General features: G+C 57.1%; 6 protein-coding genes across 8 annotated transcripts; 3 read left to right on the forward strand and 3 right to left on the reverse strand.

The window, feature by feature from the left end:
• On the reverse strand, window positions 1-1,215 carry H310_13935 (hypothetical protein). Its single transcript, XM_008881598.1, has one exon. It carries the CDS (start codon window positions 1,156-1,158, stop codon window positions 145-147), a length of 1,014 nt encoding a protein of 337 aa, XP_008879820.1. The 5' UTR covers window positions 1,159-1,215; the 3' UTR covers window positions 1-144.
• Window positions 1,216-1,252: 37 nt separating this feature from the next.
• Window positions 1,253-2,475, forward strand: H310_13936 (hypothetical protein). The gene is made up of 2 exons (XM_008881599.1): window positions 1,253-1,790; window positions 1,842-2,475. The coding sequence occupies exons 1-2, from the start codon at window positions 1,266-1,268 to the stop codon at window positions 2,241-2,243; spliced, it is 927 nt and encodes a 308-aa protein (XP_008879821.1). The 5' UTR covers window positions 1,253-1,265; the 3' UTR covers window positions 2,244-2,475.
• H310_13937 lies at window positions 1,814-5,573 on the reverse strand. 2 transcript variants are annotated; one of them, XM_008881601.1, is made up of 4 exons: window positions 5,506-5,573; window positions 4,413-5,438; window positions 2,673-4,309; window positions 1,814-2,621 (listed from the first exon to the last, which is right to left on the reverse strand). In XM_008881601.1, exons 1-4 carry the CDS (start codon window positions 5,545-5,547, stop codon window positions 2,510-2,512), a joined length of 2,817 nt encoding a protein of 938 aa, XP_008879823.1. In that variant the 5' UTR covers window positions 5,548-5,573; the 3' UTR covers window positions 1,814-2,509. The 2 variants fall into 2 exon arrangements, with proteins under 2 accessions (XP_008879823.1, XP_008879822.1); XM_008881600.1 differs by having other exon boundaries at window positions 1,814-4,309.
• Window positions 5,574-6,698: 1,125 nt separating this feature from the next.
• On the forward strand, window positions 6,699-7,501 carry H310_13938 (hypothetical protein). Its single transcript, XM_008881602.1, has one exon. The coding sequence runs from the start codon at window positions 6,755-6,757 to the stop codon at window positions 7,436-7,438; it is 684 nt and encodes a 227-aa protein (XP_008879824.1). The 5' UTR covers window positions 6,699-6,754; the 3' UTR covers window positions 7,439-7,501.
• Window positions 6,699-9,832, reverse strand: H310_13939. 2 transcript variants are annotated; one of them, XM_008881603.1, is made up of 8 exons: window positions 9,696-9,832; window positions 9,504-9,629; window positions 9,240-9,454; window positions 8,854-9,183; window positions 8,696-8,808; window positions 8,591-8,650; window positions 8,420-8,537; window positions 6,699-8,372 (listed from the first exon to the last, which is right to left on the reverse strand). In XM_008881603.1, the coding sequence occupies exons 1-8, from the start codon at window positions 9,740-9,742 to the stop codon at window positions 7,555-7,557; spliced, it is 1,827 nt and encodes a 608-aa protein (XP_008879825.1). In that variant the 5' UTR covers window positions 9,743-9,832; the 3' UTR covers window positions 6,699-7,554. The 2 variants fall into 2 exon arrangements, with proteins under 2 accessions (XP_008879825.1, XP_008879826.1); XM_008881604.1 differs by having other exon boundaries at window positions 8,696-9,183.
• Window positions 9,833-10,383: 551 nt separating this feature from the next.
• H310_13940 (hypothetical protein) lies at window positions 10,384-11,113 on the forward strand. Its single transcript, XM_008881605.1, has 4 exons — window positions 10,384-10,632; window positions 10,681-10,777; window positions 10,830-10,884; window positions 10,958-11,113. The coding sequence occupies exons 1-4, from the start codon at window positions 10,551-10,553 to the stop codon at window positions 11,087-11,089; spliced, it is 366 nt and encodes a 121-aa protein (XP_008879827.1). The 5' UTR covers window positions 10,384-10,550; the 3' UTR covers window positions 11,090-11,113.
• Window positions 11,114-11,253: the final 140 nt, after the last annotated feature.

The raw sequence follows: 11,253 nt of genomic DNA on the forward strand, positions 1-11,253 counted from the left end.
CATTGCCCACTCACTACATGCCCATCGCCCCATACACGACTCTTCTCAACCTTGCGCGGACTGTGTCTGTCCATGGAACCACTCAACGCTGCTATCCCGTGCTGCCACCAGCTCGATCCTTCGCAACGGCGATTGTATATTGATCTATTCGGTGTCGACAGAGGGTGTGTCCGACTTGTTGTCCCAGCGCCTTCGTTTCTGCGCCTTGGTGATGGCCAACTCGACGCCGATCGTGTTGGCATCAATCTGGGCGCCGTTGAGACCGATCGCTTTCTTTGCGCCTTCCGGCATGGCGAACGTGATGTGGGCAAAGCCACGGGACCGACCCGTTTCTTGGTCCTTCGCCAGCCGGATGCTTTCGATGGCGCCGCAGTGGTCAAACATCGACTCGAGGGTTTCTTCTTCGACGTCGTGGGGAAGGTTCGCCACAAAGATGGTGTCAGCCATCGCGGTGCCGCGACCCTGGGCAGGCGCACGTAACGAGTAGTTGATGCTGACGGGGCGTCCTTGGAGGAACGTGCCGTTGAGCTTGACGGCGGCGGCAGCGGCTTCTGCAGTCTCAAAATGGGCGAAACCGAATCCTCGGGACTTGTTCTCGTTGTCCACCACCAAATTGACATTCAAGACTGTACCGCAAGACGACAGGAGCTCGGTCACGTCGCCTTCGGTGAAGTTGTACGGCAAGTTGCCGATAAACACTTTCGAGTTGGGCGTGGAGTTCGTGTTGGCAGATCGTGCGTTGGTGTTGAGGTCGCGAAGGTGCTTGACGCGGATCCATCGCGACCCAAACATGCTTTCGTTCTCGGACAACGCGAGGGCAGCTTCTTCGGGGGTCTCGTACGTGATGTAGCACGTGCCATTGCTGCGTCCGTCTGGCGTTGTGGGGAACTCGAGCTTCTTGATCTTGCCATGCAACTCAAATCGCTGACGAACGTCGTTGTACTTTGAGTCGTAAGGGAGGCCGCCAATCCACACACACGAGGTAGACACGACAGGTCGAGGGACTTCAATCGACAGCGCACGGGCGTGCGTCAGCGAGAGCACCGTCCAAGGCCGCAGGCTCATCGCATTGCCATTCGCAACATGCATTGCATTGGCACCGATGACAAGGTTCATCTTTGAGGTCATGGCCAAGCGCCGGACGCAACTCGACATCATCTCGCTCGATGTCAGCGCGGGAACGATACTTCTGCCACCACCCTTTTTTCAGCAGCCCATCTACCGGATAATGTTGGTAGCATATCCGGATCATTGGACATGCCGCAATGTGGGAACAAGTCGAAGTGCGCGGCGACATTGTTGGCTTGCCGCTGCGGCTCCGCGTGCGCTTCATTCACGATGGTACATGCAGCGTGGAGGTAATGGATTGTCCTGACGAGGTCGGGTTCGATAACATTGCCATTTGGGACACGAGCTACTGTGTCCGCCAACGCACCAAGCATCTCCAAGGTTTCATCAGCATCGCAGCAGGACCGGTCGTGGCCCAGCTGCGCTTCGTCGGCAATTACGATCCCGACGACGGGACGCTCATCGGCAAGTGGTTTGATTGCCTTCATGTGGACCACACCACTGGCGAATTCCACTTTGAACGGACCGATGGCCCTACACGTCCCCCCAATCGCGAGTTTGACGAGAATTTGGCTTCCCTCACACCCCTCGTCCCAGGCCAATATCTCTTTCGCGGCGCTGCCGTCGGCGGAAACGGTCGCATTTACCATTCCCGAATGGTGATCCAACTCCGAATCGATGGTACCGTCACCGGCACAGTCCAGGAACGCCTGTACCCTCAGGTAAGCCGCCGCCGCGGTGCATCCCCAACATCATGTTTTCTCGTGCATTAGACCTGTATCATCACCGGTCAGTGGTCGGCACACCAACTCGGCTGGCATATGAAATACGCTGCCGATGGCAATGTTTCCGAGTACTTATACTACGGCACCCCGACGCGGCGGCAGCTCCGCGGGCTCTGGCAACTGGCCGAAGTGGACTCTGTCGAGTCGTTGGCGCGAGAAAGCGGCCACTTTGACTATGCCCTGGTCGCTGCGCATCGCCAGTGGAGCCGCGACGTCCACCACACGTTCCCCACCGCGTTTCGACGAGTCGCCCGCACGGTTCTGCTGTCGAAACCAACCAACTCGTCGACGCACGCTCCAAGCAGGTCTAGACCTGGTGTGCTCCTGCCCGCGGATATTTGGTGTCAAGTGTTCTCATTCGTGCACTCGGAATGGTGGACACCTTTGTAGCTTTTCCTGCCATCGCATCTTGTCCAGAACATCGCCGCATCCAGACTCCCCTTGCCGCTGAAGTGCCATGCAGACCGTCAGCCAGCGTACACCTTGAGATGGGGGGCGCAATCCTTGCATGGCTGGCCATGCAGCGGCCAAAAATACAATAGGGCTTGCGCGACGTCGCCATGGATGCTCTCATAGCCCTTCAACTCCATATAAAAAAAGCGTCGAGACAAGTGCCGACTCGCGTATAAATAGAGGCGCAGTGGGTGGTGGTGAAGCTAGAGCTGGTAAAAGCATCGGTCGCACACTCGCACGGGCGTGTTGATGCCATACGACGGCAGTGGCGCGCGCTTCTTGGAGCATCCGTCGCAAATGAGCCATCCGCAGTTCCTAGCCATCACATTTGGTCAAACCATGCCCCGTTGATGACGTCCATCCAACCTGCAATTGTGCTGGTCGACGTTGGCCTGGGCTTCGCTGGACGACGTCGAATTCCACGTGAACGGGCTGTCGCAGCACTGGCACCGCGTGTACGTTTCGAACGGGACCCACGCGGGGGGTTTGGCCTGGGCGCGCCGCGAGTCGCGCACGATCCGGAGCGCCTCCAAGTAATTGCGGCCCAAATGGTCGGCCAGCATGTTTTCGTATACTTGAATGCGCGACAGCGAGTCGCAGTCGCGGCTCACATGAACTGCTTCGTAAATTCCATGCACGAAATAGATGTGCGTGATTTGCCCCGGCACAAACAACTCGACCGAGTCCTTGGTCTCTAAATCCACGTCAGTGTCGGCTGGGTCGTCGTCGCCTTTGGCCGCCATCGACGACGGCGGCGGCGGTGACGCTTCTTTGTACTTGTCCATGAGATTCGATCGATTCAGCGTCCATGCTTCTGCCACCGCAGGGGTACCGTCGCCGGTGGACGCTTCGATGTCGGATGGCGGTACAACGACGTTCACGCCTCGGACACGGGCAGCTTCCTGCTGGGCCCATTCCCGCTTCCGTGGCGCCCACAGTGACACGACGCGCGACTTGACAGCGCTCAAATCCTCGTGGACGTACTGCGTCCAGTTGTCGCGAAAGTGTTTCAGGTCGGCCGACAGCTTTACAATGTTGTGGGTCGTCGCGCGAGGGACAAAGTCGTCGCGCAGCACAATCGAATGCACGTACGGGACGCAGGCTTCGGCAATGTCGCGGCTGGCGCAGGCTGGTACAGCATAGGCAAAACATTCCAAGTCGGGAAACTCGTCGTGGAGCATCACGGACAAGAGCGCGGCGACGCCACCGCCGAGCGAGTGACCATTGATCATGAAGCGGTACCCATGACGGTAGAGTTCCTTCAATGAATCGTGGACTTGGTGCTTGACCCACGTTGCGGCCTTGACCATTCCGTGGTGCGCGAACGAATCGAGCGGCCCGTTCGTCGCACAGTCCTTGGAACTGGCGCCGTTCGCCGCCGACGCAATTTGAAGATCGGTGAGCACATCTTGGACCGTCTTGGAGCCGCGAATCATGAGAATCCCGAGCTTCTCGTCCGGCTTCACGACGAGGCCGAAGGCTGGCTGGTTGGCCGTTCGATTCTCCACCGATGCGTACACGAGGGTGTACCCTTGAAGCTTAGCAAAGCGCTGCATGTCGAGAATATCGAGCTCGTACACGCAATGGAGCGTGATCGGGGCATACTTGATCATGCGGGCGAGCAAGGCGTCTGACACGACGGGGCAACACGTGTGTTGGTCCTCTTCCAGCGAAGGACTCGCGCCGCGAAGTCCACGGTTCGCCGCCATAAAGTAATACATCCCGAGCGATGCGTCTTGCACCGTCAGCGACTCCATGTCTCCCAGCAGTTCCTTGAGCGTGTTGAACGACTGCATGAACTCGTTGCGAAGGACAAAACCCAGCAACCCTGCGCGGCCATACTTTCGAATAAAGTCCGCACTCACAACAGCCATGCGCGCTGTCGCCCCGAGCGGCACGTTTTTCGCAGCGACAAGTGTCCCTTCGGCGGCGCGATATGCCTTGTCCAGAGTCGTATCGGTCGCTACACTTACGTACGGCCGCAACACCCCCGCAAAAAAATCCTACCAAAGTGCCACATCCTTGAGCCCGACTGCTGCACAAGCAAGGGCACACGGGCTCCAGCTGCTTGTACGTCTCGAAAAAAAAAGACTCGGGAAGCAGTACCTGCACGCGCTCGACGCGCCAGTGGCGCTGCTGTGTCTCGATCTTTTGGTGGAGTAGCGACGAGCAAGTCGAGCAAATTTTGGAAACTTTCGTGCCGCCATACGCATGGAGGCGGGCTGTCGATGGAAGATGGTCGCGACAAAACGAGTTGGCACAGTACCCACAAAAGTAGCGGTACTTGGCCAGCCCGAATGGAGTGCTGCAAGCGGTGCACGTCGGCGACTCTACCGGCTCTGGTGCGTTGTCAGGGGCAAGGGACGAAGTTGAAGCGCAGCACGACACGAGCTGCTTTTCAAACGGGCTCAAGTCCGGAAATCGCCGCGTCGAGTTGGTCGATGCCGACGACGGGTGCGTCGTCGAATGCGGCACCACGGTTGTTGGAGTGGCATCGAAGACAGATACCGTCGCCATGTGCGCTGTGTCATAGGCGTATGCAGAGACTTCTTGGACTGCATTTAATGCCGAGGAGAAGATTCTCAAGTACGACGACGACGACGACGGGGGCTTCGACCCATCATCCGTCAACGCGATGGAGAGAGGGGGTGTGTGGGACGTGTCCTTGGCAACAGGCGCCACTTCGACTGACACATCGACGGCAACGCGAACCGGTTCAGTCGGGGAGGTGAGTGGAGGAGCAGTGGCAGTGGGGGTCAGTGGACGGGATTGGGGAGGTGATGTTGAATGTGGCGGGACGGGCCTGCTCGAGGGTGGACTTTTCAACGACGTGGGTCCTGATGCATGGTGCAACAGGGTGTGGATTGGCACGACGACGTTTCCTTGGGCGTCTCGTTGAGTCTTGTATCCCATCCAGACCCGGCTGCGCACGACAGTCGTCGCGCTCTTCTTGCCAAACGCCCCCCCCTTGTCAAACGAAGTGTTGTAGATCCATCCGTTCTCGTCGTACTCGGCCTTTCCTTTGTAGATTTGCCACGTGTAGTCGACAAACTTGGCCTTGTCCTTGGGAACTGTCAGCGACGAGTCGGACCACGCCGGCGGGTCTTTCTCCAGCAACTTGTCGGACCAGCCCTGCACACGCACGTGAGCACGAACAACACGACGTTCACGAGGCAATAAAGAAGCTTTCTCTTCGTACCGACAGCGCATACCATCGTTGGTTCTCCACCACTTCTTCCATAATGCAAGGACCTCAACTGCGCGAGCCGCTGTTCTGAAGACTCCGACCCGGCGGGGGTGGGTACCCTAAAAAAACCTTTGTCCTGGCAGCGGGTGGGGGGACCCACCCAAATCCTTGAAACACCTGCATTCCGTACCTGCATTCTCACGTGCTCTGTCGCCCAAGCCAGCATCGCCGCGTTCGGGATGCGAGCTTTGCCTGGACTGCAGCAGCATGTCGGCTAAGATGGGATCGATCGAATGAAGATGTATCGTCTCTGACATGCGTTCGAGGCGTCTGTATGCCGCAAGATGAACCGTGTGCCCCTGGCCACCACCGTACGCGGTGAAGTGAGCTGGCCACCGAGAATCGCAGTAGAGGTGTTTGAACGAGTTACCGGTTCACCTGCCTCGCATCATCGTTGGATTATGGGATTGGGGCGATGCGAGGATAACCCATCGTGACTTGATCGAGAACATTAAGTGAGGTGACCTTTCTGTGGTCGCATTGCGTTAGCACATGCAGCATGACTGAGAGAAACGCAATGCGTGAATTGGAAGGACAGTGCCATCGCCACAGCTTCGAGACGTTGGCCCTGGCAGGACCGTCACATTATAGTGGTGCTCGTGCCCCCTGGCTGGCTCCCACGTGCCGTCCCCCTCGAGCGCCATGGACCAGCCCACGGTATCGACAACGTCTTCATAGTGTCTAGAACGTTCGCAACCATGGATTTGACGAAAAACGCCCGCAACCTTTTCATGTCCCGCCGTAACACGTCACGATCTTGCAAGGGTTGCTTGCGGTTTCGACGTAATCCGAGGGTTTCACGGTTGCAGCGCCACCACAACCAACGATGCGTGTGCGTCGGGACGTGTCATCCCTACCATTCAGGCATCGTCTCCCATGCGCAGCTTCCCACGGGCGATGGTCCTTTGCGCTGTCGCCAGCAGCTCTCGGCTCCCCCCGCCACGGCGCAACTTCAACCGCACTTTGCATGACCTACCACCCCATGAGATGGGAATATTTTTAATGCACCGGAGGACGGAGAACGGCATGTCGGCCATGAAGAAATTGAATTGCATACAAAACTGTAGTAAAATCGGAAACGATAAAAAAATCAGAGGGTGGAAAGAAATTGGATTTCAGGATTTATATCGTTGTTTTTCCACAAACGACCTTTCACCGAGATCTGGGGCTCCAGCGACCACAGGAACGAACTGGCGACGGCATGGTCAGACCTGCCGCCATCGCCACTGCTACAACCTCGAGTAGTGACGCGATGCCAACTGCCGCTGTCTTCGCTTCCTCTCCTGCCTTGAACGTCCAGTGCAATCGCGGCGACGACGACGTCATCTTGATGGTGCCATCCGAGGAGTACTCGGTCTCGCTCCTGCGAAAGCAACTCAACAGCATCGGATTCGAACGAACCCGCTCGGCTCGCATGCCAAACAACGGCGAAACAGCGCCCTCCGTGCATTATGCCAGCCTCACATTCGTCCAACCGACGACACCGCCCACATCCCCGCAGCCCAAGGACTTGTTGCGACACCACTTGAAAACGCGACAGAAACAAACGGTCCTCGACAACACGAGTTGCCACATCATGTACGTTGACGCCATGGACGTCAGGAATACAGCGCGAGGTGGTTCGCAGTCGGCATCATCATCATCATCGTGTCCGTCCGGCCACCACCAGTTCAAAGAAGGGCTGCGAAAGCGCAAGAGCAGCTTCATGTCCGACGACAACTTTGCAGAGCCCGACAACGACGACGTTGCGATGGACCCCGCTGGCGAAACCCAACCAAACGATCCGACGCCAAACAACGCTCAAAAACTGGCGGAGTTTCACCGGGATGCGTACGGATTCCAGCTCCTGGATCACGGCAGAGGCAACTTTGCCGCATGTAGTTGAGCGTCTAGCCTGTCCTCCGGTGTACACTATGTTCACAATTCAACCCGATTTCAAGGACGATCCATCCACACGAAGGGTATATTTGTCATCTTCGCATCAGCCTAAATACGCCGCCACTAGAACTGGCGGAAGCCACCGTTCCCACCAAACTGCTGCTGTGGTTGCCCGTATTGTTGCTGGGGTTGGCCGTATGGAGGCTGCCCGTACTGAGGCTGCCCGTACTGTTGCTGGGGCTGGCCGCCGTACTGCGGCTGGCCATATTGCTGTGGTTGACCAAACTGCTGCTGCAGGTGACCGTACTGAGGTTGACCATACGGCGGTTGCTGCGTAGCAGGATAGAGCGGCCCTGGTGCGCCTCCCGCCGGACGGGGCTTGTTTGGCAAGCCTGCCAACGTGTCTAGGCCTTGGAAGCTGTTTTGAGTCGCGAGTCCTGGAGCCCCGCCAGGTCCGGGTTTTGCTCCAGCTGAAGGCAGCGACTGACCCAAGTTTGACAGATCGAACAAGTTGGAGCCCGCGCCCCATGCATCGTTCGATTTCGGTGCAGTTGCCGTGGTAGCCTTCGTTTGCGAGCTGTACTGCGCAGGGTTGGCCATCGGCTGCGAACCATATTGCGCAGCATTCACAGGAGCAGGTGGCGCGGCGAATCCACCGGCGCTGATGCCAGACTGGCTTCCATACTGACCACCAAACGCTTGGGTTGCAGGTTGCTGGCCCTGTGGAGGGAACCCACCACCGAACCCTGCGTTAAATTGGTTCAAGCCACCGCCCATTTGCGGCGGTGGCGCAGAAAAGTTGCCTTGTGGCTGCGGCGGGAAAGCATTGAAAGCAGACATGGCTGGCGCGGGGACCGGGCCACCAAAGTTGCCATACGCACCGGCGGTAGTTTGGGGTTGTGGGGCGGCAGGCGCCGGAGCAAACGGGTCAAATGTAGTCACTACAGCGATAAACTGTGAACTAGAGTCACGGGGCAATCCGTCGTACGTGAAGCAGGAGGTTGGGCAATTGGGGCGGCAGGAGCTCCCCCGAAAAAGTCTTGATCGAGGAGGGAAGGCGCGTTGGATGGTACGCGCACGGGCTCGTCGTCGTCACCAGCAGGAGCCTACCATGAGTCAAACAAGTCATTTCACATAGACGTCCGTGGAAACGAGCAACCGCTTCTTCCTTCTTCGTTGCTCTCTTTGTCTTCGAAGATCGGCGAGGCTTGGGCTTGGTCTAAGCGACAGATACGGCTCAACAACAACGCTTGACGGCGACTACCTCTTCCTCCGATTCAGCGTCGTCAGCTGGAGCTTGCTTGGACGAATACTTGTCGCGGCTCGACGTGCGGCTGTTCCCGTGCGAATTGTCTTGGTCGTATCGATCGCGGCTCCCTGTCCGGTCGTTGCCAAAGCCGCCCGAGCTGCCACCGTACCCACCGGAGTCATTGCCATAACCACTCGAGTTGCCGCCATAGCCACCGGAGTTGCCGCCATACCCGCCAGAGTTGCCGCCGTAGCCACCGGAGTTGCCGCCATACCCGCCGGATTCATTCCCGTACCCGCCACTGGAACCACCATAGCCCCCCGAGCCACTTGAATTGCCATACCCGCCTTGACCACCGTAGCCGCCGCCAGAATACCCTCCAATGTTGCCGGACGAGCCGACACCAATGTACTTATCTCGCAGCCTCTTTGCTTTCTCGCGTTCGTCACGAATGCGGTCGTTGTCGTTGAGCATGTCGAGAATTTGCTTCACCTTTTCCCGCACTAAGCACACGATGAAAGGGGGTTTGTCATGAAGCAAATGGAAAATCATGACGTACCGCCCGCGCCCTTGTCGGCTGAACCATCGTAGTAGTTGAAGTCGGACAACGTGCGGAGCTTGAACATGTGATCCCGCGCGTTTTCAACGACGCGCTCCGTGCCGTTCTTGATCAAGTGATCAAGGAGAGCAAGTGCCTTGAATACAGTGCGCCATTGACGCCCTTCCGCATCCATGGCTTCCCACACTTTTTTCATCACGAGGTTGTAGGATTCGCTAGGACGTTCTCTTCATGTTTCGCTCCACAATCAGGGTGTACACGTACTACTCGAAGGTAAGTTGGGCAATTTCATTCAGGAGCGTGCTTGACGCGCCCCAGTTCTTGTTCGACAGTGCTTCCTCCAGCTTCTTTTCTGTGTCCGTGCCCATTTTCGATTTGACCAACCCCTTCCTATTCTCGTCAAAGGTGCATGGGTAACCCGATACGGGCATAGGAACAATGGCAGCTAGCACTCACGCATCATCCAGGGCGTTCTTAAACTTGTCAATCATGAGCTTGTCCATCGCTGCCGGCTTCCTCCCCTTCGTGCAGTCAGCTGGACGGTTGCAAAAGCTTTATCGAAATCCCTCGCCCGATATGAAATCCTTCCACCCTTGTCCGGAAAAAAATTGGGTGAACTACGGATAAACATCCGGAGAATACCGGATATTGACCCGCCGCATGCGTACAATTCATTGCTGGGCGACAAACACGCCAGCCATGTCGTGGCATTGCCATGGACCACGCTCCCACCTCGGAGTGTCATGAACCCGCCGGCGATGCCAAAGCATGCAGCCAGCTCCTGTCACGGAATGAAACCTCTCCAGCATGCTACTTCAATGCCTATCCGTCATAGAAACGGCATCCCAATGCCACTATCCCCAGGAACTGCGGTCCGAAGATGCGCCAATTGAAGACATCTCCCAACAGAGAGCACTTACTTTGTGGGATATTGGCTCCATGACAAGCAAGCGGTAGTGGGCTGAATGCTGAAAGAACCCCGCGGCTTGAAACCCGTGGAGGAGGTGGTGAAGTCGACCCTTTGACCCTCGTGTCAGCAAGCCCTTGGCAATCCGAGCCGACTGAATGGAGCAGATGCAGTCCGCACAGGCCACCCGCTCCCCGGCTAGCTCACATAGCTGTCGTACGTACACACTGGAGCCTTTACGTACGACAACTACGTGATCTACTTGCCGGCAGACGCATCCAGGTCCCCCATGCACATCTCCACTTGGGGCGATGCGGCAGAAGTGGAGCCCTCTAAAGTGCGACTCTCCAGCGTTCTTAATTGAGTTCACATTAGTTCTGCATTGCAGTGCTGGGAGGTGAAAGATGGAGGTCCCGACGGACGACATCCGCTTCCAGATCGAACTCGAGTTCGTTCAGTGCCTTGCAAGCCCGTCGTATCTGAACCGTAAACGAGTCGGCTTGTCAAGGGCATGCGGGTCTCATGCTTGTCTAGACCTGGCCATCAACAAGTACTTTGACAATCCTGCGTTCCTCCACTACCTCCAATACCTCAAGTACTGGAAGAAGCCCGAATATGCGCGCTACATCAAGTAAGTCCTCCATTGCCTCTGTTCGTCAGATAAACCCACTTGCATGATGCAGCTACCCGCACGCGTTGACGTTCCTCGACCTGCTCGACGGGGAAAAGTTCCGACAGGTAGGTCGATCTCGTCCTCAACGTCAAAGAAAGGTGCATGCGTACATCAAACGCCCCTCCGTTCCTACATTAGATGATTGCCCACGACAACTTTCGCGACTTGGTGCATCAGCAACAAGGACTGCACTGGATGCACTACCACAACAATCGCGTCAAGGCCGCGGAGGCTGCAGCTGCATCACCAGACACTGTCGCGTCCGAATAACACGATCTTCCATACCCCACGGCATTTGGCGTGTAGTGCATTGTGACGCGGGCCTTTGGCAGTGCGAGCATGGACATCATTCCAGCAGGTATCGCAGTGCAGACGACAACAGATCCTCCTTTGGATGAGAGACTGTGCTGTGAACCTTTTCTTCTCGACATGCA

Source organism: Aphanomyces invadans (assembly GCF_000520115.1).
Source record: "Aphanomyces invadans strain NJM9701 unplaced genomic scaffold supercont1.58, whole genome shotgun sequence".
In the NCBI taxonomy this organism is placed as follows: Eukaryota; Oomycota; class Saprolegniomycetes; order Saprolegniales; family Verrucalvaceae; genus Aphanomyces; species Aphanomyces invadans.

Coding starts and splice junctions, on each gene's coding strand:
- H310_13940 (XM_008881605.1), top strand. CDS start 10,551: ATGGAGGTCCCGACGGACGACATCCGCTTCCAGATCGAACTCGAGTTC. Junction 10,633..10,680: donor AAGCCCGTCGTATCTGAACC/GTAAACGAGTCG, acceptor ATGCTTGTCTAG/ACCTGGCCATCAACAAGTAC. Junction 10,778..10,829: donor GAATATGCGCGCTACATCAA/GTAAGTCCTCCA, acceptor TGCATGATGCAG/CTACCCGCACGCGTTGACGT.
- H310_13939 (XM_008881604.1), bottom strand. CDS start 9,742: ATGGACAAGCTCATGATTGACAAGTTTAAGAACGCCCTGGATGATGC. Junction 9,630..9,695: donor AAGAACGCCCTGGATGATGC/GTGAGTGCTAGC, acceptor TGACGAGAATAG/GAAGGGGTTGGTCAAATCGA. Junction 9,184..9,239: donor AGCCGACAAGGGCGCGGGCG/GTACGTCATGAT, acceptor TCGTGTGCTTAG/TGCGGGAAAAGGTGAAGCAA.
- H310_13936 (XM_008881599.1), top strand. CDS start 1,266: ATGTGGGAACAAGTCGAAGTGCGCGGCGACATTGTTGGCTTGCCGCTG. Junction 1,791..1,841: donor AGGAACGCCTGTACCCTCAG/GTAAGCCGCCGC, acceptor CTCGTGCATTAG/ACCTGTATCATCACCGGTCA.
- H310_13935 (XM_008881598.1), bottom strand. CDS start 1,158: ATGATGTCGAGTTGCGTCCGGCGCTTGGCCATGACCTCAAAGATGAAC.
- H310_13938 (XM_008881602.1), top strand. CDS start 6,755: ATGGTCAGACCTGCCGCCATCGCCACTGCTACAACCTCGAGTAGTGAC.
- H310_13937 (XM_008881601.1), bottom strand. CDS start 5,547: ATGGAAGAAGTGGTGGAGAACCAACGATGGTATGCGCTGTCG. Junction 5,439..5,505: donor AACGATGGTATGCGCTGTCG/GTACGAAGAGAA, acceptor GTGCGTGTGCAG/GGCTGGTCCGACAAGTTGCT. Junction 2,622..2,672: donor GTCGACCAGCACAATTGCAG/GTTGGATGGACG, acceptor TGTGATGGCTAG/GAACTGCGGATGGCTCATTT.